We start from the raw sequence: 26,335 nt of genomic DNA, 5'->3' as shown, positions 1-26,335 counted from the left end.
TAATTACTTTGTTACATTTTGATGGACCCTTGAAGTTTCAACATCCATATTCCGTGTTTCACGTGTTTCACGTTTCCCTCTTATTAAGATAAACAAAGATACCAACAGACACTCACATCATCGGTTGTAAGAAGTAGCAAGTTGCCCAGAAACCACCATGGTATGGAATTTACAGTAGAGTGTTGTGTGTTGAAGTCTGATTTGTAAGCTGTCTGCTTTGTTGTTGTTTTTGTTTAGTTGCTAAGTCGTGTCCAGCTGTTTTTTGACCCCAAGGACTATTAGCTCACCAGGCTCCTCTGTCCATGGGATTCTCCAGGCAAGAATACTGGAGTGGGTTACCGTGCCCTCCTCCAAGGGATCTTCCCAGCCCAGGGATCGAACCCGAGTCTCCCGCACTGGCAGGTGGATTCTTTACCACTGAGCCACCAGGGAAGCCCCAGAGTATCTGCTACATATCATTTATAATCAGTAAAATTTATCGTAAACATACATATTTATATACAGACCTACTTTTTTCCCTTGAGAGCTGGCTGTTAACGTTTACCAGCATACCACAGTCCAGACAGCACCCGTGCTTGGGATTCTGGAAGAGCTGCATTCAAACCTTGGCTCTGTTAGTACTTGTATGACCCTAGAGACCTCATCCCCACTTTTTTGAACTTCAGTTTTTCTCTTCTTTAATATGGAAGCTATTATAACTGAGGTCGATGTTTTGCTGGAGCTAATGTCATATACGGACGTGAGAGACCATAAAGAAGGCCGAGTGCTGAAGAATTGATGCTTTCAAACGGTGGTACTGGAGATGACTGTTGAGATTCCCTTGGACTGCAAGGAGATAAAACCAGTCAATCCTAAAGGCAATCAATCCTGAATATTCATTGGAAGGACTGATGCTGAAGCTGAAGCTCCAATACTTCGGCCACCTGATGTGAAGAGCTGACTCATTGGAAAAGACCCTGATGTTGGGAAAGATTCAGGGCAGGAGGCGAAGGGGGCGGCAGAGGATGAGATACTTGGATGGCATCATAGACTCAGTAGACATGAATCTGAGCAAACTCAGGGAGATGGTGAAGGATGGAAAAGCCTGATGTGCTGCAGTCCATGGGGTCGCAAAGAGTCACTGAGTGACTGAACAACAACGTTGAATATGAAGTGGATACGTATGTATCCCATGCGGACTTGGCATGTATCGCGGCACCCTCCACGGTATGGCTATTTCGACTTGCTGGAGACAAGCCTGTTCTCCCTCTTGCCTTTTCAGCCCTCTGAGGTCCAGGCCACAATGACGTGGCCCTTCCCCCTCCTCCCCACAGCCTTCCTTCCTCTGGCCCCACCCTTTGGCAGTCAACACAGGGGCAAATCCTTCAGCAGAATTTACTGTGACTCCTCAGACCTGGGGAGGGAAGCAAGGGGACACCTTTCCTGTAACCCATTCTGGTCCCTGCTGCCTGAGAAGAGGACGATCCCCGTGAGCTTCTCCAGGGCAAAGACCAGTTCCTGGTTTACTGCAGGCCAGGCATCACGCTGATGTGTTGGTCTGCTAGGACTGTTGTAACTCATGACCACAAGCCGGGTGGGTTCAAACCACAGAAATGTATTCTCTCACAGCTCTGGGGCCTAGAAGTCTGAAATCAAGGTGTGTGTGGGGTGGGGAGGGGTTCTTCCTGATAGTTCTCAGGGAGATCCGTTCGAGACTTCCTCCTCCTTTCTAGTGGTTCCCAGCAATCCTTGATGCGATGAATTGTAAGCCCCGCTCCTCCAAATTCTTAAGTTGAAGTTCTAACCCTCCAGCACCTCTGAATGTGACCTTATTTGGATATGAGGTTGTTGCCTATATAGTCATTTCAGTTAAGCTGAGGTCATCATGAAGTCTGGTCAGCCCTTAGTATGACCAGATGTCCTTAGGAAAAGGGGAACCAGCACATAGATGCACACGCAGGGTGAACGTCATGTGAAGATGAGATTTGGGTGATGCTTCTACAAAACGAGGGAGACAGAGGTTGCCAGCAAACCACCAAAAACTCAAGAAGAAGGCCCAAAAAGACTCAGAGCCTTCAGAGTCACAGTTCAGCTCAGTCGCTCAGTCATGTCTGACTCTGCGACCCCATGGACCCAGCACGACAGGCTTCCCTGTCCAACACCAACTCCCGGAGCTTGCTCAGACTCACGTCCATCCAATTGGATGGTGATGTCATCCAACTATCTCATTCTCTGGCCCCCTGTACTCCTGCCTTCAGTCTTTCCCAGCATCAGGGTCTTTTCCAATGAGTCAGTTTTTCACATCAAAGGTGGCCAAAATATTGGAGCTTCAGCTTCAGCATCAGCCCTTCAAATGAATATTCAGGACTGATTTCCTTTAGGATGGACTGGTTGGATCTCCTTGCAGTCCAAGGGACTCTCAAGAGTCTTCTCCAACACCATAGTTCACAGTTCAGAGTCACAACCTGACGAAAACCTTGACCTCAGCCTTCCAGCCTCAAGATCTATGGGGCAGCAACTTTCTCTTGTTTTTAGCCAAAAGGTTGCGGTAAGCTATACAGGAGTCCTGGAAAATGAATACGCTTGGCTGACAGACACATCCCTCCAATTTCTACCTCTGTCTCCACATCACCTTCTCCTTTGCATCTCCTATTTACTAATCTCCCTCAGCCTTACTCTTTTTTTTTTTAATTTGGTCACTCATTGTTTTTAAAATTTTATTACTGGAATATAGTTGCTTTCAATGTTGTGTCAGTTTCTGCTCTACAACAACGTGGATCAGCTGTATGAATACATATATCCCCTCCCTCTTGAGCCCCCTCCGCCACCACCCCCATCCCACCCCGCTAGGGGATCACAGAGCCCCAGGCTGAGCTCCCTGTGTTACACAGCTCCCTGTTTTAAACACGGTAGTGCATATATGTTAATACCACTCTCTCAACTCATCCCACCCTCTCCTTCCCTGCTGTGTCCGCAAGTCTGTTCTCTACGTCGGTGTCTCATTTCCTGCCCTGCATAAGGTCCGTCTGTATTTCTAGAGTCCATATATTACACATTAAGATACGATAATTCTTTTTTATTGGAGTATAACTGCTTTACGATGTTGTGTCAGTTTCTGCTGTACAACAACGTGAATTAGCTGTATGAATACACATATCCCCTCCCTCTTGAACCTCCCTCTACTCCTCCCCCCATCCCACCCCTCTAGGGCATCACAGAGCCCCAGGCTGAGCCCCCTGTGCTATAACAGCAGCTTCCCTCTAGCTATCTGTTTCACACGTGGTAGTGTCTGTATCTCCATGCTACTCTCCCAATTCGTCCCACCCTCCCCTCCCCCCGTGTCCATATGTCCTTTCTCTATGTCTGCGTCTCTATTTCTGCCTTGGAAATAGGTTCATCTGTGCCATTTTTCTAGATTTCATATACATGCATTAACGTATGTGCCTCACTCTTGTAAGGATTCCGGCATTGGATTTAGGTAGGGGTGATCTCAGGTAAAACTACTTAACCTCATCACACTCACAAAGACTTTTCCCACCTGAGGTCACACTCACAGGTACAAGGGGTGAGGACTCTGGGGTGGGGGGGCTACCAGTCACCCCAGTCACACTCACAGGTACAGGGGGTGAGGACTCTGGGGTGGGAGGCCACCAGCCACCTCAGGATACCTGGGGACTCAACCCTCTCATGAAACTACACTCCAAAATGATGTCCGAGGCGGGAAACTGAGGCTATGAGTGAACAAATCACTTTTCCAAACCCATACATATCAGTCGGATGTGGGCTTAGAATACAGGTTCCTCCAGCATGCTGCAAGTCCTGAAGCCGGTTCGCCTACAGCCTGTGCTGCCCAACAAGAGACGCGCCGCAGTGAGAAGCCCAGGACCCGGACTAGGGCACAGCCGCCGCTCGCCCCAGCTAGAGAACAGCCCACGCACAGCAACAAAGACCCCGTGCAACCAGAAACTAATTCATTAATTTAAAATAAAGATTTTCCTTCCCTTTTTAATTTTTTTTTTTTTTCTTAAAAAGACAGACTTCCCTGGTGGTCTAGTGGTTGAGTCCCCCTGCCAATGCAGGGGACACAGGTTCGAGTCCCGATCCGGGAAGATTCCACAGGCCTCCGAGCAACTAAGCCCATGAGCCACAACTACTGAACCTGTGGGCCTAGGGCCCGCGCTCCGCACTAAGAATGACCACAGTGAGAAGCCTGAGGACCACAGTGAAAAGTAGTCCTGGCTCACTGCAATTAGGGAAAAGCTCGCAGCAAGGAAGACCCAGCACAGCCAAAATTAAATAATTGTTTCTAAAAAAAAGAATACAGGTCCCTCCAACCTATTGCTCTTCCATGCTCTGTCCCACAGGAGGCCTCAGTAACAGTGTTTGATGAGTGAGTGAATGTGCTGTGCTTAGTGGCTCAGTTGTGTTCAACTCTGTGTGACCCCATGGACTGCAGCCCACCAGGCTCCTCTGTCCATGGGATTCTCCAAGCAAGAATACTGGAGTGCGTTGCCATTTCTTACTCCAGGGGATCTTCCCGATCCAGGGATGGAACCCAGGTCTCCCGCATTGCAGGCAGATTCTTTACCATCCGAGCCAGGATGAAGCAAATTACTCACAGGCCCAGAAAGCAATCTTGTGCAACTATTTCCTGTAAATAACAAATTATCCGTGAGTTTGGGAGCTCATTTAAGGCAGTTTCTGGGCTTGGGACCTCCAGCTGTCTGCAGAACATTGAGTGTATCAAGACCTTAGTTTCTTTATTAGTAAAATGAGGATTATAATACTTGCTTCAAAAGGTTTTCAAAGCAGTTAAATGAGGGTAAGCACATAGATCAATGCTAAGCATGAAACAGGAGCCTGGGGAGGGTGCAGAGGTAATGCCACTTCAGAAATCATTTTTTCCCTAGTCAGATGGTTCTCAAAGTTCACAGAGTCTAAGAACCCTGTAGGGTTTTTTTGTGTGTTTTTTTTTTTTTGCCACACTGCACAGCTTACACGATCTCAATTCCCCAACCAGGGATTGAACCCAGGTCACAGCAGTGAGAGCCTGGAATCCTAACCATTAGGTCACCAGGGAACACCCTGATGTTTTGTTGTTCAGTCACTAAGTCACGTCAGACTCGTTCCAACCCTGTGGACTGCAGCACACCAGGCTTCCCTGTCCTTCATTGTCTTTGCTCAAACTCATGTCCATTGAGTCGGTGATGCCATCCAACCATCTCATCCTCTGTCGCCCCCTTCTCCTCCTGTGTTCTATCTTTCCCAGCATCAGGGTCTTTTCCTATGAGTCAGCTCTTTCCACCAGTTGGCCCAAGTATTGGAGCTTCAGCTTTAGCATCAGTCCTTCCAATGAATATTCAGGGTTGATTTCCTTTAGGATGGACTGGTTGGATCTCCTTGCAGTCCAAGGGACTCTATGGGGCATATGTTTGAGTCATTTGCGGGGTCCTGAGCTCACTGAGTCAGAATATATTGGAGCAAGGCCCAGAAATCTGTATTTTTAGCAAATGCACACAGTGGACACTCTGAGGCCCCTAGACCACTCTGTAGGATGCTTGGATGGATGGTAAGAGCAGACATTAGAGCAAGTTTCTGGGTCTGAGCTTTGGGTGCCTTCCGTCATCTGGTCTGATCCCCAGGTCTGTGCTGAGGTTGCCAGGGGAAGGTCGGGGGCCCACCTGTTGCAGCCTGAGGCAGTCATGCAGCCACTCAGCTGTGGCTGGCTCAGGAACAGCTAAAACTCACTTCCAATTCCATACACTCTCCTAACCTGTAGGGCTGTCAGTGAGGGACAACTCGCGTGTGCGTACTCAGTCATGTCTGGCTGTTTGCAACCCCATAGACTGTAGCCTGCCAGGCTCCTCTGTCCATGGAATTCTCCAGGCAAGAATACTGGAGTGCATTGCCATTTCCTTCTCCAGGGTTGGATGGAACCTGCGTCTCTTGCATCTCTAGTATTGCAGGTGGATTTTTTACCCCTGAGGCACGAGGGAAGCATGGGGGACAACTTGAGATGTTCCCATTTTACAGATGCAGAAAGAGAGGCTCAGGGACTCAAGAACACGTAAGTGGCCGGCTCCCACCTGGGGGGCCCAGGCAGTCCCTCCTGGTCCCCATCATCCTGTCTTCTGACTCCGATCATTGTGTTTCTCTCCTGGGAGGCTCTTCAGGCCCTGGTGTGTGTGGAGGCACGGGCAGGACTCAACGTGGACAGTGGGAACATTGCTCGGGAAGGGAGCCAGGGAGGCACAGAACCAAAGTCATATGTGCAGAGTGACCTGGCTCCAACAGCTCTGTCAGAGCTCAGAAGGTGATGGACTCAAAGGGCCAGGGGTCCAGGACTCCTCTTCAGCACGCAGGAGTGCAGATCCTCAACGCCTCCTCCCTCAGTCCCAGGGGTCCCGACCCCCAGCGCCCTCCCCCCTCAGACCCAAGAGTCCTCCTCCCTCAGCCCCTCCTCCCTCAGAGCGGGGGTCCAGGCCCCCAGCCCCTTCTCCCTCCAGTCCTCCCCCCGGGTGGACAGGCCTCCTGTCCACCGGCCTCTGCTGTCCCCGGGCTGCATCCCTCTGACAAGGAACCAGCTCCTCCCATGCCTCAGTCTCCGTCTCTCAAGATGAGACTCCTCTCTTGTTTTCCTGGAAGAGGAGAGAGCTGCTGACCTGGGAAGCCTGGCCCTGTAGCTGGGCGGGGGCGGTGGGGGATGGGGATGGGGGAGCAGGGGGGTGCGGATGTCTGCAGCTGGAGGGAGGGTTACAGCCTGACTGGGCGGCCCTCTCCTCAGGCCTCAGAGGTCCCCCAGCTTCTCCCAAGGGCGGAGGGCGGACCTGTGGCCATCATCCCCTTCCCTCTGCCCTCCCCTCCCTCTCCCAGGATTTCGGCAGAATCTGGAGGCCTAGGTGTTTCCCAGAACGCAGCTGAGTGGGAGGAATGGCCAGCGGAACCAACTGCAGCCTGTCCAGGGCTGAGCTCAGAGCGCTGGGACCTAGGCCTGGAACTCCTAGAAGGCCACATGCTTCCGGATTCAGATCCTCACTCATTCTGGGAAGCCTTGTCCAGGGTCCCACCTTCCTGGGAACACCTCCTCCCATCCCTCCAGAGCTGCGGGTAGCTGGGGGGTCCTCAGCTCTGGGCTTTCTCCGCCTCAACCCCTCACGTTCCCATCTCCCCCCATCTCCCCCCATCTCCCTCCTCCTCCTCTGCCCTCCTCCTTACCCCTCCCTCTCCCTTTCCCTCCTCTCCTTCCCTCCTTTCCCTCCTGTCCCCCTCCCCCTTTTCCTCCTCTTCTTTCTCTTCCGTTTTTTATTTTTCTTTCTTTGACAGCACCCAGAGGCTTGTGGGATGCAGCATTGTAGTTGCCCAACCACGGATGGAACCCCAGCCCTTGGCTGTGAAAGCATGAAGGCCTAACCCCTGGGCCACCAGGGGATTCCGTCTTCTTCCTCTTTCCTGCCTCCACCCAGCGTTCTGACTCTCCATCCCAGTCTCACTCACTCATTCACCCCGTATTTCTCCATCCAACACCTGCTACACAACAGGTACCAGTCCAGACCCAAGGAAACGGAGTCATTGACAACGCAAAGACCACTGTCTGTGAGCAGCTCGCATTCCAACAAGGGAGAGGCAGGTTATACAGGAAAGAGACTCCATGGACAAGTTGTGCTTTATATAGAAGTATATGCTGTGGGGAAAAAAGAGAATTAGAGGGCAGTGAGATCCAGGAGACCCAGAGTGGGACAGCTTTCTGTATTAAATAGGGTGGTCAGGCTAACCAGCATCCCTCCCCTCCTCTCTTCCCCCTCCTCCCCTCCCTTCCCTCCTCCCTCCCCGCCTCCCTTCCCTCCTCCCTTCCCTCCTTCCCTACACTCCTCTTCTTCCTCTTCCCTCCCCTCCTCCTCCCTCTCTTCCTTTCTCCTCTGACTCTCAGTGTCTAAATTCTCCTAAAGCACTTCCCTCCCACCCAGGACCCCTTGCAGAGAAGTCATTCGCCTGGACTAAAGCATTTAACAAAATGCTTCTTCACAGACTTCTTCAAGCTGCCTCCCTAGGCCCGGCACCCTCCCTAGTTCTGAAGGGAGGCAAATATTGTCAGAAGGAGCTCAGAAAGAGGACTTCCCTGCTGGTTCAGTGGTTAAGACTCTGAGCTGCCAATGCAGGGGGCACAGGGGCACTAAGACCCACTAAGATCCCACATGCCCTGCAGTGTGACCGAACTATTAACATTTAAAAAAATTTTTTTAAAGAAGGAGCTCACGAAATATGTTTCTAATGAGCAGTCTTGTTTAAGAACAACTGGACTAGATGATGATCATTTACTTTTATCTAGTTTGTTTCACTTTTTCTATTTCTTACTCAGTGCTCCCATCTCATTTAGTTTGTTTTCCAACTTCTCCGTCTCTTCTCTTTTTTTTTTATGTTGTTTCTCAAGCATTTATGCAATAGAAAAGTTTTTGCATTCATATATAAATAATATGTATAATATATGTATTTTAGAAAGCTTACGAATTTTTACCTAACTAAAAAATTTATGACATTTTGATTCCACTTGTTTGACTTCGTATGAGTAGAATGCTAGATTTCTAACTAAAAAATATGCAAAAAACAAACAAGGAGCTCAGACAAAAAGGGTCAGTCTGTCCGCCCCCACACCTCTGTCTGCCTCCCTCTTTGAGCCACCCTCAGGGCTTCCCCTCTGGCCTCTGCTCCCCCAGCTTTGCAGGTCCCCGATGCTCCTCCAGACCCGCAGCTGCTGCCTGCATCCCAGCTCACATTCCATGCTCTCTTCCTCCCAGAGAAGATCCTGAGGTGAACCCGCCACGTATACCCCCTGGCCAAACACCCCTAGTCTCTCCATTCCCTGTGTCCCTCACAGGCACCCAGAGCGGACCCTGTCCCTCTCCTGCCCCCAGCCCTCCCCTGGCTCCCCAGCACCCAGGACAAAGTCCCAGCCTCTGAAGCTGGCATTCAAAGCCCTGCCCAGGGTGGACTGTGTTATGTAGCCAGCCCTGTGCTTCACCCTTTCAGCTTCCGCAACATCAACTCTCAGGTACTTTCCTGACTGTCTAGGATGTTCTTTGCCTCGGATGCCCTTCTTGTTCCATCTTTCAACCCCCAGCCCCCTTACCCTGACTAACTCCTCCACACTCAAGGACTCGGCTCCTCCAGGATATCACCTCCTCCAGGAAGCCCTCCCTGACTCTCCTGCTGGGTTTGTGCATCCTTGCTCGAACTGGTCTGTGATCCTCTGTTTATACAGCTGTCTTCTCCACCAGATTGGCATCTCCTCAAGGGCAGGGCCCGGGCTGAGTCATTTCTGTGTGCCAGGCATCGCCCAGCTGAGAGCCCAGCCCCACCAGGAGCTGGGGGCAAAGGAGATGTCCCTCCAGTGAGCACATGTCCTTCCCACTGCCTTTTCTCTGCTTCGGCCTTATGGTCTCCCCGCTTTCGCTCTTTCCGTCCTGTGTTCTGTAAACCACACCCTGAGTTTTTCGATGATGATGGAAATCTTGGGAGGGTCACTGTGGATCCAGGGCAGGGACCCAAGAGCCACCATTGGAGTGGCGGATTCTGGGAGAGATGGCTGTTAGTGAGGGGAGCAGGGGGTGGTCCTGCCACTGTCAGCCCCAGCCTCCTGTGCGAGTGTCCATTTTATCTGTCCTTGTCTTTCAGCTCTTGGCTTGGCTGTTTCCAGCCTTGGTCATCTCTCCCTGCAAGGAATTCTGGGAGACTGGACATTTAGGTCCGAAGGAGGAGAGCATTAGGGTCCTGAACTCTTGGATCCAAGGGAGGAAAGGCTGGGGTCCTGGACCCCTGGGTCTGAGGGAGGAGGGGCTGGGGGCCCCAAATCCTGGGTCCTGGAGAAAGACACCATTGGGTCTAAAGTCCTGGTCCCTCCTTCCTCGTCCACACTCTGGTTTTAGAAACAGCTGGTTTTATACAGCTGCTCCACCCGGGCAGGGCGGGGTGGGGGCTGGGCAGCCAAATGCCCAGCTTCTGAGTGGAGCCCGGGCTCCCCCAGCCTCCCCCCGGGGTAGAGGGATTGCCCTCCCCTCATGCTCTGGGCTGGGCTCCCATCGGAGGACCCATCACCCAGACACGGCCAGACACCAGGCGGCGGCTGGGCTCCCAGCAACCGCGTCAGAGACGCCCTGCCCTGGAGAAGGGGCGGGGTACCCCTAACTCGGGGCCTGAAGTAGCCTTATTCTCCCTGACAGCCAGGCTCAGGCAGAGGCCCAAACTGGCCGGGGCTCCCCCACACCCTGCCTGTCTGGGGAAACTCAGGGAGCGAGAAGTTGGCACCTTGCAGGGGAAAGTGCCAGAACAGGCGGGGAGAGATGGAGCAGCAGGGAGATACGAGGACCTGGAGACAGGAAAACAGAGACAAACAGTGTGAGAGAGAGTGTGAGTCAGAGAGAGACACACACACACAGAGCCTCGGAGATACACAGAGATGCAGAGAGACTTAGAGAGGAGACACACACACACAGATGGACAGACAGACGAACACACAGACAAAGGAGAAACAGGCAGCCACTGAGAGGATCCAGGAGAAACAGAGAATCAAAACTGGGAGACAGGAAAAAACAGAGTTAAGGATCCAGATAGAATCAGAGAGAAGGTGACAGACGTACGCAAAGAGAGACAGGGGCAGAGAGGAACCCACAGAGAGCGAGGAGTAGAGAAAGAGAGGAAAGGGAAGAGAGAGAGAGAAAGAGGCAATAGAATAAGGAAGTCAGGAGGTGCGGAGTCAGAAATTAAGAGACAGAAAGATGCAAACCCAGAAGAAAGCAAGTAGAAATGGACACACACACATACACAGAGGGAGCCACAGAGAGAGACTGGAAGACAGAGAGAAAGAACCAGACAGACAGACAGAGAAACAAAGCCAGGGAGAAAGACACAAAGTGTGAGATTTAAAGAAAGACAGATCTAAAGAGAGAAGAGATGGTCAGGCACACAGAAACATAGGGTCACAGAGAGATGTTAGCAGTTAGGGTTAGGGTTAGCAGAGAGAATTCAGTTCAGTTCAGTTGCTCAGTCATGTCCGATTTTTTGCGACCCCATGAACCGCAGCACGCCAGGCCTCCCTGTCCATAACCAACTCCTGGAGTTTACCCAAACCCATGTCCATCGAGTTGGCATCCAACCATCTAATCCTCTGTCGTCACCTTCTCCTCCTGCCCTCAATCTTTCCCAGCATCAGGGTCTTTTCAAATGAGTCAGCTCTTCACATCAGGTGGCCAAAGTATTGGAGTCTCAGCTTCAACATCAGTCCTTCCAATGAACACCCAGGACTGATGTCCTTTAGAATGGACTGGTTGGATCTCCTTGCAGTCCAAGGGACCCTCAAGAGTCTTCTCCAACACCACAGTTCAAAAGCATCAATTCTTCAGTGCTCAGCTTTCTTTATAGTCCAAGTCTCACATCCATACATGACCACTGGAAAAAACATAGCTTTGATTCGGTGGACCTTTGTTGACAAAATGTCTCTGCTTTTTAATATGCTGTCTAGGTTGGTCATAACTTTCCTTCCAAGGAGTAAGCATCTTTTAATTTCATGGCTGCAGTCACCATCTGCAGTGATTTTGGAGCCCAGAAAAATAAAGTCTCGCACTGTTTCCACTGTTTCCCCATCTATTTCCCATGAAGTGATGGGACCAGATGCCATGATCTTAGTTTTCTGAATATTGAGCTTTAAACCAAACTTTTCACTCTCCTCTTTCACTTTTATCAAGAGGCTCTTTAGTTCTTCACTTTCTGCCATAAAGGTGGTGTCATCTGCATATCTGAGATTATTGATATTTCTCCCAGCAATCTTGATTCCAGCTTGTGCTTCATCCAGCTCGGCGTTTCTCATGATGTACTCTGCATATAAGTTAAATAAGCAGGGTGACAATATACAGCCTTGAAATACTCCTTTTCCTATTTGGAACCAGTCTGTTGTTTCATGTCCAGTTCTAACTGTTGCTTCCTGACCTGTATACAGGTTTCTCAAGAGGCAGGTCAGGTGGTCTGGAATTCCCATCTCTTTCAGAATTTTCCATAGTTTATTGTGATCCACACAGTCAAAGGCTTTGGTATAGTCAATAAAGCAGAAATAGATGTTTTTATGGAACTCACTTGCTTTTTCGATGATCCAGTGGATGTTAACAATTTGATCTCTTGTTCCTCTGTCTTTTCTAAAACCAGCTTGAACATCTGGAAGTTCACGGTTCACGTATTGCTGAAGCCTGGCTTGGAAAATTTTGTGCATTACTTTACTAGCATGTGAGATGACTGCAATTGTGCAGTAGTTTGAGCATTCTTTGGCATTGCCTTCCTTTGGGATTGGAATGAAAACTGACCTTTTCCAGTCCTGTGGCCACTGCTGAGTTTTCCAAATTTGCTGACATATTGAGTGCAGCATTTTCACAGAATCATCTTCTAGGATTTGAAACAGCTCAACTGGAATTCCATCACCTCCAGAGATTTTTTTTTAATCATGAAAACAAGGGCATAGAAACAACGACATGTATGAGTCTTCTGGTTCTGAGAAATCGGGGATTCAGACTCCCCAATAATCCCCATTCCACTTCTGTCTGTGCTCTCTCTGACTCAGTTGCCCAGAGTCCCTGGGGCAGCTGACCCACAACTCTGAGTTCACCCTGGAGACCCTGGGGAGTCAAACCCCAATGCCCCAGCCACCTCCCCAGACCCTGGCACATAAGCGTGTGCCCTGCGCACACATGCACACACACAAACACACACATCCACACGCAAGCATACGCACGTGGACAGGAATCAACCAGGCACCGAACGTTCAGATGTTCACTCACTGCTCCAGTTCCAGACAGCCCACCTCCCAGACCAGGGCACACACAGTCACACCCACCAGCACGCACATGTGTGCCTCTCATTCCATCTGTCAGTGGCCAGTCCCCAGGGAAGCCAACATGGGAGAGATCCAAGGATTCGAGGGGAGTGGCTGGCATTGTGTGTTGCGGGGGGAGATAAGAGGGGAGGCGAGGGGGGCTGGGGGTAGTGGGGAAGAGAGAGAAATAGGGGAGGGGGGGGAAAGGGGTGGAGAGAGAGCTAGTGGGGAGAACGAAAAGGATGGAGAGAAGTCCAGACATAGAGGAATGAGATGAAGGCAGAGAGAGAGGAGGAGAAATGGAGGGGAGAGATGGGGCCAGGAGTTGGGGTGTTGGGGGCTTCGGGGGGAGAGGGAAGGGGAGCGAGAATGAGGGGCTGGAAGGGGAGGCCCATCTGGTACAGGGGGGCGGGGGTGATGGCGGGAAGCGGGTGTGGCTGCCGGAGTCTCGGCCGTGACCTCAGAGCCCCTGGCCCAGCTCATCCCTGACGTCAGCCCCTCCTCCCGCCCCCGCCCGCCCGGCTCTTCAAATCTGCCCCAAGCTCAGGGGCAGCGGGGAGACTCGGGAGCAGCCAGCTGGCGAGGAGAGAGGCCGCCGGAGCCGCAGCGATGACACAGGTGTGTGCCTGAGTGTGCGTGGGCACGCATGAGACTGCGGGCGGGAGGCCTCCCCGCACGTTTGTGCGCATGTGTGCTCCTGTGCGTGACAGCAGCCCTGTGAGTCTGTGTGCCTTCTGGCCTGAATGCATGTCAGGTCCAACCTGCCTGTAAATCCGTGTAGGTCCATGTGCCCCGGACCGGATCGGGCAGAGAAGAGCTGTCTTTGCACCACATGTGGGTCTAAATTTCTATTTTCTTGTGTTCGGTAAATATTAAGGTGGACTAAATGAAATCACCCATCTCTGGTCACTTTTGACTGATGAAAATGGCAGTTTCCTATGGTTCAATCTCAACTGTTAACTTTTTTTTCCTGACCTTGCCTGGTGAGTGTGTGTGTGTGTTTGCTGGTGGTGGTGTTCTTATCTGCTGAAGGGCACGTGCCCTCGAGTTCACCTGTGTGGCTGTCAGTGGAGGGGGGGTCTCAGGATCACTAAATTCTACTGGCAGGTGTCTGGGGTCATCTTGTCTGGGGTGTGTGTCCATGGCATGTGACTGTGACTGTTGTTGGCGTTAGGATTCTCCAGATGCCCACCTGTCCCTAGGATCCCCACCATGAACTGGCCCACCCCCTGGAACTCAGGCACAGCTAGGTTTGGGCCAAAGGGTCTCAGGAGGAAGATTCCAGAAGAAATAATAACAGTGGTTAATACTGAGCGATTACTAGCACCAGGCTGAAAGCTGTAACTTAGCTCTGCACTAGGCAACCCACTCCGGTGTTCTTGCCTGGAGAATCCCAGGGACGGGGGAGCCTGGTGGGCTGCCATCTATGGAGTCGCACAGAGTCGGACACGACTGAAGCGACTTAGCACCAGTACCAGAGAAACATTAAACGAGTCGCAGACATCATTTAAAATTTCTAGTAGCCACATTAAAAAGGAAAACGAAACAGGTGTGATTAATTTTAATAATAAAGTTTTCTTTAACCCATGGTATCAGGAGTCAGCAAACTTTTTCTGTACCAGGCCAGACAGTCAATATTCGGGGTTTTGAGGGCCATATGGTCTCCATTGTAACTACACTTCTTTGGCATAATGAGGAAGCAGCTGTAGACAATATGTAACCAGATGTGTGTGGTGTGCCAAGGAAACGATGTTAAGAACAATAACATTTGAATTTCATGTAATCTTCTTTATTCCTTTATTTTTATTGAATGAAGTATAATTGATTTACAGGGCTTCTCAGGTGGCTCAGTGGTAAAGAATCTGCCTGCCAATACAGGAGACGCAGGTTCCATCCCTGGGTTGGGAAGATCCCCTGGAGAAGGAAATGACGACCCACTCCATTATTCTTGTCTGTGAAATCCCATGGACAGAGGAGCCTGGCTGGCTACAGTCCACAGGAGTCACAAAAGACTCAGGCACGACTTACTGACTAAACAACAAGAAGTTGATTTACAATGTCATGTTAGTTTCAGGTGTACAGCAAAGTCATTCAATTATATGTATATGTATATGTATATATATATGCTCTTTCAGATTCTTTTCCCATGTAGGTTATGATAAAATACTGAGTGTAGTTCCCTGTGCTATACAGTCGGTCCTTGTTGTTTATCTATTTTATACATAGTAGTGTGTGTATTCATATAATTTTCATGTCCCACAAAATATTATTCTTGTTTTGACTTTTTTCAACCTTCTAAAAACATAAAAACTAATCTTAGCTTGCCAGGCTGTAGTGAAAAAGGAGGCAGGCATTTGGTCCAAGAGGCCGTAGGGGGCCGACTCCCTGCTATATATATCAAAAATTATCATTTCAATACAAAGACATGAATGCGGTGTTTTACTTTCTTTTTTCCACACTCAGGCTTCACAATCAAGATGTGTAGCACATCTCATGCAGATGCTATGTTTTCACTGGAGATGCTTGATCTGTATTTTTAGATTTCATAACATTCAGTTGAAAAAGAAGCTTCACAGATCCTACTTGTTCCAAACATGTGTAAAAGCCTTCCAATGACTGAATTAAGGATCTGTTTTAAATGTATTTTTATTTTAAAAAATATTTATCTATTTATTTTTGGTTGTGTCAGGCCTTAGTTGCAGCACATAGGCTTCTCTCTAGCTGTGGCACGGTCGCCCCACGCAGGCTTAGTTTCCTAACCAGGGATCAAACCCATGTCCTCTGCATCGGAAGGCGGATTCGTAATCACTGGTCCACCGAGGAAGTCCCAGTTTCTGAATTCAAACATTTAAATTGAATACGATTAAAAATTCAGTTCCTCAGTGGCACCCGCTGCATTTCAAGTGGTCTATAGCTACAGGTGGCCCATGGGTCACGTATTGGACCGTGCAGATGTATATCTTTAGTGATTCATTTAACTCATAATAAACCCAAGAGGTGCGAACTGGTGACAGAGGGAGAAGGCAGTTTAGCGTAGAGGATGGTGGAGCCAGAGGCTGGAGCCTGAGTGACCTTAGATGAGAGAACACACCCACCTGGGTCTCAGTTTCCTCATCTGTATAAGGAAGCGTTAACAGTATTCACCTTACCAGGGCTTGGCACGTGGAAGGGGCTAAACCCCCATTTTACAGACAAGAAAACAGAGGCACCTCCTTCCCTTCAATTATGAGCTCTGCCAGTCACATGTACTGGGCACCTGGTCCTGCCAGCCACTCCTTCTGGCTAATCAGTACTTGGTTTTGCCATCTCTATGGTGGTGGCAGGAAAGATTATCTGTTCCCCCACCCCCACCCCCTGGGGTGCTGGTGTGGAGTAAAGCCAATATATAAGGTTGTGGTTCAAATCTTGGCTTCTCTGACACATTTGTGGTGACCAAACGGGAAGAGAGGTGCCGAGGTGCAGAGGGAAGGGTTGAGAATTTGAGATTAGCAGTTGCAAACTGTCATATATAGAATGGAGAAACAACAAGGTCCTACTGTAGAGTCCAGGACACTGTATTCAATATCCTGTGATAAATTATAATGGAAAAGAATATATATGTTTAACTGAATTACTGCTGAACAGCAGAAATTAACACAACATTGTAAATCAACTATACTTCAATAAAAATAATTTTTAATGCAACACCCCCCGCCCCCCCAAAGAAAACACACAAAGGCTTGACTTCTCTGCTTTCCAGGCAGACCTTGGGCAGGTCGCTGCACCTCTATGTGACTCAGATGCCTCACCTGTAAAATGGGGATGGGACTCCCCAGGTGGCTCAGTGGTAAAGAATCCACCAGCCAACGCAGGAGACGCAGGAGACACAAGTTCAGTCCCTGGGTTGGGAAGCTCCCCTGGAGTAGGAAATGAGAACCCGCTCCAGTATTCTTGCCTGGGAAATCCCAAGGACAGAGGAGACTGAAGGGCTAGAGTTCATGGGGTTGCAAAGAGTTGGACACAACTGAAGTGACTAAGCACATACACACACAATAATAGTACCTACCTCACAGGGCTGTTGTGAGGAAAATAAGTTAGTTTTTGTAAAACGTTTGAAGCACATTGCATTCTTCTCTGAGATGTATTTTTATCACTATTATTATCTTAACACTAAGAAAGCTTTATGCAAAGGCAATGGCACCCCCCTCCAGTACTTTGCCTGGAAAATCCCATGGATGGAGGAGCCTGGTAGGTTGCAGTCCATGGGGTCGCTAAGAGTCGAACAGGACTCAGCGACTTCACTTGCACTTTTCACTTTCCTGCATTGGAGAAGGAAATGGCAACCCACTCCAGTGTTCTTGCCTGGAGAATCCCAGGGACGGGGGAGCCTGGTGGCTGCCGTCTATGGGGTCGGACATGACTGAAATGACTTAGCAGCAGCAGCAAGAAAGCTTTATGAGATGAATCATTTTCCCTGCCACTAAGAAGGAGGCAGGGAACCCCTGTTAATTCAACTGTGACACTCCACTGAGTGTAATCCTTGTGGATTTTAAAGCTGTTAAACACGTGGGGAAATAGCATCACAAGCAGAGAAAGCAGGTATTCAGCCTTGATAACTGTTTGCCACATTTACTTAACTGTGCAGTACCCAGGGGATTCTCTTTATGAAAAGGAGATGTGACCGTTGGCCTGGAAACAAAAGCCAGGAGGGCTTCCCTTCCCGGAGAGCATCTCAGGACTCTTCTTTCCCCCTTTCTTTTCCCGAAGGACGTGCCCAAGCCCAGCCAGGCAGCCCGCCACTGCTCCGGCCTGGTCCGCCGGGTGCTGACCATCGCCTTCGCGCTGCTCATCCTGGGCCTCATGACCTGGGCCTACGCCGCCGGCGTGCCGCTGGCCTCCGATCGCTACGGCCTCCTGGCCTTCGGCCTCTACGGGGCGTTCCTCTCGGCGCACCTGGTGGCGCAGAGCCTCTTCGCCTACCTGGAGCACCGGCGGGTGGCGGCGGCGGCGCGGCGCGCGGCGGCGCGGGGGCCCCCGGAGGCGGCCACGGCGCGCAGCGTGGCGCTCACCATCTCGGCGTACCAGGAGGACCCCGCGTACCTGCGCCAGTGCCTGGTGTCGGCCCGAGCCCTGGTGTACCCGCGCACGCGCCTGCGCGTCCTCATGGTGGTGGACGGCAACCGCGCCGAGGACCTGTACATGGTCGACATGTTCCGCGAGGTCTTCGCCGACGAGGACCCCGCCACCTACGTGTGGGACGGTAACTATCACCAGCCCTGGGAGCCGGCGGCGGCGGGCGCGGCGGGCGAGGGCGCCTACCGCGAGGTGGAGGCCGAGGACCCCGGGCGCCTGGCGGTGGAGGCGCTGGTGAAGACGCGCAGGTGCGTGTGCGTGGCGCAGCGCTGGGGCGGCAAGCGCGAGGTCATGTACACGGCCTTCAAGGCTCTCGGCGACTCGGTGGACTACGTGCAGGTGAGTGGGGGGCGCCCCCGCCGCGTCTGTGACCCTAACACCCCCATCCCACTTCCCTCGGATCCTTCATTCAATTGGAATGAACCTCTCTGCTTCCTTTATTCATTCATCCATTCAATGAAGAGATTCCTTCCTTCCACCATTCATACTTGCATTTATCCAGCTAACTATTAGGGAGATAACGCATTCTTTTTGTTCATTCATTTATCCATTCAGTGAAGAGATTTCTTCCTTCTTTCCTTCCTTTTCCATTCATTCATCCATTTGATGCAGAAACTCTCATTAACACATCCATCCATTTATCCATCCATTCAATATAAAGATTCATTTACCCATTCAATACAGAATGTCTGTCCTTCTTTCTCTTCCTTCTTTCATTGTATCTTTTCTTCATTCATTTATCTTATCATCCACTACAGAGATCATTCACTCCTTTATTTATTCATCCATTCAATACAGAAGTTCCATCTTTTCTTCATCCAAGGTAGAAATTCTTTTTTCACTCATTCTTTCATGCATCCATCTGTCCATCCAATATGGAGATCATTCATTCATTTACTCATTTACTTAAATTAAGTCATTAAATGTAGAGATTGGTTCATTCTGTTTCTTCATTCATTCAGTGTTGAGATTCTTTTGTTTATCCATCCATTTACCTATCAGTATAGAGATTTATTTGTTCATTTCATCATTCATTCATCCATTCAATGCAGTAATTTATTCATTAATGCATTGCAACAGGTTTTTTTTATACTGCTGCATAACAAATTTCCACACATTTGGCAGCTTGAAACAAAACACATTTATTATTATCTCATAGTTTCCATGGGTTAGGAATCTGGGCAAAGCTTGACTGGATCCCTTGTTCAGGGTGTCATCAGGCTGCAGTCATGGTGTCAGTTGGAACTTGGTCTTATCAAAGGTTCCAGGACCTGTTCCAAGCTCACGTGTTTGTTGGCAGAATTTGTTTCTTTGCAACCATAGAACTCATAGCAGCTTGCCTTGTGAAGACCAGCAAGAATCTGACTTCTAGACTCTCTTTTAAAGGGCTCACCTGATTAGGTCAGGCCCACCCAGGATACTCTCCCTTTGATTAACTTAAAGCCAACAGATTAGGAATCTTAATTACACTGCAAAACTCCTTCACCATTTCCAAATAAGAGAACACGGTTATGGGAGTTCTATATCATCACTTTGGACATTGGCCATATTCTATAGGTTAGAAGCAAGTTACAGATCTTGCCCACACACCAGAGGAGGGTATTTTACAAGAGCATGGGTGTGTGTGTGGGAGGGGGGCGGTCATCTTAAAATGTGATAAAACATTGAACATGACTAAAAAACTCAAAGCTATGTTCAGATTGGCTGCAGAGTGTCTGAGCTGGTCCTCATCCTTTGTAAGGGCCCCTCAATTGCCAGCCCTGTGCAAGGATCTTGCCTGAATCTTGGCCGCTTCCATTTGTCAGGTCTGTGACTCAGATACGAGGCTGGACCCCATGGCGCTGCTGGAGCTGGTGCGGGTGCTGGACGAGGACCCCCGTGTAGGGGCTGTTGGGGGTGATGTACGGATCCTGAACCCTCTGGACTCCTGGGTCAGCTTCCTAAGCAGCCTGCGGTACTGGGTGGCCTTCAATGTGGAGCGGGCTTGCCAGAGCTACTTCCACTGCGTGTCCTGCATCAGTGGGCCCCTAGGTGAGCAGGGGTAGGGCTGGGAGGGCCATGGATGGTGTGGAGAAGGAAGGGAGAAGAGGGGCCAGATGGGTTGAAGATGCGATTGAGACAGGAGACAAAGATGGGGCTGGGGCAGGAACTGGGGATGGGGTAAGATTGGAAGCTGGAGGTGGGGATGGTGTCTGGTGTTAGGAATGGTCTGGAGAAAGCATGTGGATAGTGATTGGACTGGGGCTGGGCAAAGGATTGGGGAAGGGGATGAGATGGGTTTGGAACTTAAGAACACTGTTGGTGCTAGGCTTAAGGCTGGAGATGGGTTTTTTGGATGAGGATGAGTAGGGGGTGGAGCTGAGAATGGATACCAGATTGGGGATGGGTTTGCAGTCAAAGTGGCTGTGGGTCAGGGATGGGACTGGGGCAAGTTTGGGATGGGTGTGGGGTTGAGGAAAGAGGTGAGGTTGAGAACAGGATCATGGCTGGAGTTGTCATTGGAGACAGGGTTAAGAATGGGATTGAGGTGGTTAAAGATGGGGCTGGAGGGCCTACAGTGATGGTCCAGTGGCTAAGACTACATCATCCCAAGGCAGGGGGCCCAGCTTCAATCGCTGGTAGGGGAACTAGATCCCACATGCCACAACGAAGTCCTAGAGCAGCTGAATAAATAAATAGAAATAAATATTTAGAGAAAGGATGGGGTTGGAATTGGAGATGAGTTGGGCTGGGGGTGGTGCTGGCAACAGCAGCAGCTGAGGCTCCTGTGTGCCCCTCCCCCACCCAGGCCTATACAGGAACAACCTCCTGCAGCAGTTCCTTGAGGCCTGGTACAACCAGAAGTTCCTGGGCACCCACTGCACCTTTGGGGATGACCGTCACCTCACCAACCGCATGCTCAGCATGGGCTATGCCACCAAGTAAGCTGAGGGCACTGGGTGGCTGGGTGTGTGCAGGGGCCAATGAGTATCTCAGCAAATGTGTGTGTTTTGCTTCTGCTGCTGCCGCCAAGTTGCTTCAGTTGTGTCCGACTCTGTGCGACCCCATAGACGGCAGCCCACCAGGCTCCTCTGTCCCTGGGATTCTCCAGGCAAGAACACTGGAGTGGGTTGCCATTTCCTTCTCCAATGCATGCATGCGTGCTAAGTCGCTTCAGTCATGTCCGACTCTGTGTGACCCCATAGACAGCAGCCCACCAGGCTCCTCTGTCCACGGGATTCTCTAGGCAAGAATACTGGAGTGGGTTGCCATGGCCTTCTCGGGTATGTGTGTTGGGGTTACTCCAAAGTTAAAGTAAATCATAGGACATTTGGGTCTCTCTAGCAAGATTTCAGAGGAGACAGAGAGAAACCATGAAGAACAGATGGGACACTTGCATTGAATCATGAGCTATAATGTTGGCCAAAAAGTTCATTTGGGTTTTTCGTAACACATTACCAGTGAACTTTTTGGCCAATCCAATGCATCAAGTGAGACACTAGAGGAGAGTGGAAGATACCATAGGGCCAGGGGTGGCCTTTACATGGAACCATGTGACCCAGTGGACTCTGCCAAGTAGGTGAGGTGAGGGTGGGAATGCCACCTAGAAGATAAAACATGAAATTGGGCAAGATGGCTCCACTACAGAGAGCACAGACTCCCCAATCTGTTGGAAGAGAAAGACATCAACAGAGTGGGATCAGCCAGTGAGAGAGTGAGAAGATTCACGTGGGAGAGGAGGAGAGCCCCTAAACCCCAATAAGTGCTTCAGGAAGAAGGGATGTAACTGAAGGAGATTCGGGGGAGTGTGGCTAGACCAGGTGACATAGGAGGGAAAGATATTTCTACAAAGTTAGACCAGTGACAGTGCCAGAGAGAACCCAGCGTATACCAAGGGAACCCATACCTTTATGCACTTGACAAATATTCTTCAAGTGCCTCCCAATTTTTCAGCTCTGGGGATGCAGCAGCAAACAAAAGAACTGCAAATTCATGCTTACACTGATTGCAGAGATAGACAATAAGTAAAATGTAGAAGTTGGAAATATAGCCTATTAGAGAATGATACATCTGGTGAAGACTCTTGACAGTCCCTTGGTCTGCAAGAATATCAAACCAGTCCATCCTAAAGGAAATTGGTCCTGAATATTCATTGGAAGGACTGATGCTGAAGCTGAAGCTCCAATACTTTGGACACTTGCTGCAAAGAGCCAGCTCATTGGAAAAGACCCTGAGGTTGGGAAGGATCGAAGGCAGGAGGAGAGGGGGATAACAGAGGATGAGATGGTTAGATAGCATCACTGACTCAATGGATATGAGTTTGAGAAAATTCTGGCAGATAGTGGAGGACAGGGAAGCCTGGCATGCTGCAATCCATGGGGTTGCAGAGTGTGGGACACATCTAGCAACTGAACAACAGCACATGCTAAGGTGACATATAAAGCCAGGAAGGTGGATAGAAGTTTCCAGATAGAGAGTGAAATGACAAATTAGGATAAGATAGGAATGGGGGCTGAAAATAGAGCAGCTGGACAATAGCAAGGGAGAGAGCGTCAGGAGAGGACAGAGAGCTCACAGGGTGGAGGGTCCACTCATGAGAGCCTCTGTGGTCAAGAATTGTGAACTAAGGAGAGGGAGCCATTGGCGGTTTTGAGCAGAGGGGTAGCATGTTGTTGTAACAGGACAGCTGTTTTGAGTATGGACTGCAGGAGGAAGAGGATTACCACGGAGGTCACTGAGGATCCCAGGTGGCACAGGGGGAGGAGACTGGGCACTGTCAAACAATGCCCCTGGGGACAGAATGGTTTAATCCCTCCTAACAAGCTGACTGCTGGAGGCCACTTCGATGATGTCTCACATAAGTGATTTTAGCTTTGTGGGGGCTTGGCTGGAAACCTGGGAGGGATTGATTAGTAATGTCTGCCAGGGCCACAGGAAGGGAGCTTAATAGTTCCCTTGAGAAGCTTTAAGGCAAGGGCTATCCCAAGTAGGAACCATGCCTGGCTCCTTCCTCACCCTGAGGTCTGCCAATAACAGTATTCGTAATAGATTAGTGATAGTATTAGTATAGTATTAGTAATAGCGTTGGCCACTGCAATGATAGCAGTAATGCCAAGTTACATTAGTCATAGTAAAAATAGTAATAGCCACCATCAGTTGAGCAAGTACAATATACTGGTCTTAAGCACTTGGCATTAATCCTCCTTCAACCCTCATCTATTAGGTAGGAAACATTGTTGACCCCATTTTACATATGAGAATGAGACAGGCTGGGACCTGGGACCCTATACTTCACTGAAAGTGAAAGTGACACCGCTCAGTCGTGTCCGGCTCTTTGCTACCCCTTGGACTGTAGCCTACCACGCTCCTCTGTCCATGGGATTTTCCAGGCAAGAGTACAGGAGTGTGTTGCCATTTCCTTCGCCAGAGGATCTTCCCGACCCAGGGATTGAACCCGGGTCTTCCGCATTGTAGGCAGATGTTATACCAGTGCTTGCACCCAAAGGCCTCCTCCAGTAACAAAATACAAAGAAACGATAAGGGACTAAAAGTAACCCACATGCATGTGCAGCCTGGGCGACTTGTGAACAATGAGATACAAAAAGGCCAAAACTCAACTGCCATTTCTGAGGTGTAGGGAGCAAAAGTGGGGGTACCGGGCCTGATCCCTGCATGGTGCACCACCAAAGGGGTGGGCAGACCACCAAAACTACCCCATCCACCTGATCTACTGATCCGTCCCTACCCTCATCCCATGTAAGGGACCAGTGCCTCCCCAGCCCCACAGGGGAGGGAGCAAGCAAGGGAACGTGTTACTTGCAGCAGGAGTCCCAGTAAAGGCTTCCCTGAATTCCTCCACTGGCCTTTTAATCAATTCCTGTTGGATAAAGAGGGGTTTCCCGGGTGGCACAGTGGTAAAGAACCCACCTGCCAGTACAGCAGACACAAGAGATGTAGGTTTGATCCCTGGGTCGGAAAGATCCTCTAGAAAAGGAAATGGCAACCCACTCCAGTATTCTTGCCTGGAGAATCTCGTTCATGGACAGAGGAGTCTGGACCCGTCCATGGGGTCCCAAAGAGCACACACACTTAGATAAAAAGTCCAGGGACCCAGGTAGGTATCGGAAACCCTGAAGTCCAGAAAGAGAGTCGCTCAGTCGTGTCTCATTCTTTGCGACCCCATGGACTGTAGCCCACCAGGCTCCTCCGTCCATGGGATTCTCCAGGCAAGAGTACTGGAGTGGGTTGCCATTTCCTTCTCCAAGAGAGGCTGAGCACACGTGCCCCAGGGGCCATTCCTGGCTCGGATCTGTCCCCGTGGGCTCCAAGGAGAGCCGCGCTGACAGCCCCGTCTCTTCCCTCCCTCCCAGGTACACCTCGCGGTCGCGCTGCTACTCGGAGACGCCCTCGTCCTTCCTGCGCTGGCTGAGCCAGCAGACGCGCTGGTCCAAGTCGTACTTCCGCGAGTGGCTGTACAATGCGCTCTGGTGGCACCGGCACCACGCGTGGATGACCTACGAGGCGGTGGTCTCGGGGCTCTTCCCCTTCTTCGTGGCGGCCACGGTGCTGCGGCTCTTCTACGCGGGCCGCCCCTGGGCGCTGCTCTGGGTGCTGCTGTGCGTGCAGGGCGTGGCGCTGGCCAAGGCGGCATTCGCGGCCTGGCTGCGGGGCTGCCTGCGGATGCTGCTGCTCTCGCTCTACGCGCCCCTCTACATGGGCGGCCTCCTGCCGGCCAAGTTCCTGGCGCTGGCCACCATGAACCAGAGCGGCTGGGGCACGTCCGGCCGCCGCAAGCTGGCAGCCAACTACGTGCCCGTGCTGCCCCTGGCCCTCTGGGCGCTGCTGCTGCTCGGGGGCCTGGTCCGCAGCGTGGTCCACGAGGCCCGGGCCGACTGGAGCGGCCCCTCCCGGGCGGCCGAGGCCCACCACCTGGCCGCGGGCGCCGGCGCTTACGTGGGCTACTGGGCCGTCATGCTGACCCTCTACTGGGTGGGCGTGCGGAGGCTCTGCCGGCGGCGGGCGGGAGGCTACCGCGTCCAGGTGTGAGCCTGGGTGCGCGGGGCGCTGGCTCGGGGAGCGGCCCCAGGGGACTTAGCGGGGTTCCCGGAGCTACGCACCTGCTGGGTGACCCCCTGGGCCTCAGTGGCCCTCCTCTGTGAAGTGAGGGGCTCGACCCAAGACTTCTCAGCCTGGACTCTTTTGAGGGGTTGGGCGGGCTGGGACTTCTGGGTCTCTTGGGAGGGGTATTTATTGATCAGGGTGTGGATTTTTAGGGGCAGGGCGAAAGGGGTCCGCACAAGCTGTCCTGGGTCCCCTTATTTCTCTGTTCTTATTTAACCTCCATTTGTACTATGTATTAGAATATAATAAAGAATTTTATTTATTTTCTTCTCAGCCTACTCTCCGTTTTTTTTTTTCTTTTCTTTTTTCCCCCCCAGAACTAAGGGGGGCTGCATGGTTGAGAACTGAGGACTCCTGGCTGGGTCTTGGGGCTTCCCAGGTGGCGTAGTGGTAAACAATCTACCTGTCAATGCAGGCGACTCAGGAGACATGGGTTCGATCCCTGGGTTTGGAAGGTCTCCTGGAGAAGGAAAGGGCAACCTGCTCCCATAATTTTTCCCTGGAAAATTCCATGGACGGAGGAGCCTGTTTGAAACTAGACAGGATACCCTCCTTTCTTTTAGCCTGGACGTCCTCTTTGGAAAACAGGGATAGGAATGCCATGGGTCGGGCTTGTTTTGAAGGTGGAATTTCTCAACATCTCATTCAGGTACTATGGAGCATCTATTATCTGCTGGATGCTGGCATTTCACTTCAATCATTCTTTGATTCAGTCAGTCAACCACAAAACACATTTACCAAGTTCCTATTGAATTCCACACACATTGCCAGGTTTGCAAATACAGAAGCTATTAAGAGTCTGAGTCTGCTTTCCAGGAGCTCCTATTCCATTAAGCAAAGACAGTGTTATCCTTAGTTAAGGATTCTCAGGAACATAATCCATTAGTCCTTGGTAGCTCAGACGGTAAAGAATCTGCCTGCAATGCAGGAGACCTGGATTGATCCCTGAGTCGGGAGGATCCCCTGGAGAAGTGAATGGCAACCCACTCTAGTATTCTTGTCTGGAGAATTCCATGGACAGACCACGGGGGTCCCAAAGAGTCGAACACAACTGAGCAACTAACAGGCACATAATCGTCTGTATCTCTTAATCCCCTGCACCTGTCTTGAGGGTGCAGATTTTTGTCTGTTCTGATTTCTTCATTGTTGTGTCTACAGTGCCTTGAAAATGCCTGACACATGATAAACGCTCAGTAAATATTTTCTAATTGAATGAATCAGTGAAAGGGAACATACTGGTGAAGAACACTATGAGGGAGCTTACCTTTAAGGTGGGGAAGCCATAAAACCAAA

At 50.6% G+C, this 26,335-nt stretch overlaps 2 protein-coding genes across 3 annotated transcripts in view; both read left to right on the top strand.

Moving 5' to 3' along the window:
• Positions 1-3,988, top strand: part of LOC147354393 (zinc finger protein 577-like) — a 50,795-nt gene extending 46,807 nt beyond the window's left edge. For both annotated transcript variants that reach the window (XM_086353854.1, XM_086353853.1), the window contains exon 6: positions 3,769-3,988. In XM_086353854.1, coding sequence (XP_086209980.1) covers positions 3,769-3,962 — 194 coding nt within the window. In that variant the 3' untranslated portion in view covers positions 3,963-3,988. The remainder of the gene's footprint in view (positions 1-3,768) is intronic.
• A 9,337-nt stretch (positions 3,989-13,325) lies between these two features.
• HAS1 (hyaluronan synthase 1) lies at positions 13,326-25,315 on the top strand. The gene is made up of 5 exons (XM_086353837.1): positions 13,326-13,447; positions 17,576-18,280; positions 19,747-19,972; positions 20,730-20,862; positions 24,292-25,315. Exons 1-5 carry the CDS (start codon positions 13,439-13,441, stop codon positions 24,965-24,967), a joined length of 1,749 nt encoding a protein of 582 aa, XP_086209963.1. The 5' UTR covers positions 13,326-13,438; the 3' UTR covers positions 24,968-25,315.
• Positions 25,316-26,335: the final 1,020 nt, after the last annotated feature.

The sequence above is a fragment of the Bos grunniens genome, chromosome 18, assembly GCF_055505025.1.
Source record: "Bos grunniens cultivar Pamir isolate PY7600 chromosome 18, Bosgru_T2T1.0, whole genome shotgun sequence".
Classification (NCBI taxonomy): domain Eukaryota; kingdom Metazoa; phylum Chordata; class Mammalia; order Artiodactyla; family Bovidae; genus Bos; species Bos grunniens.
Note: the sequence above shows the minus strand (reverse complement) of the source record. Positions and strands in the feature narration are given on the sequence as shown.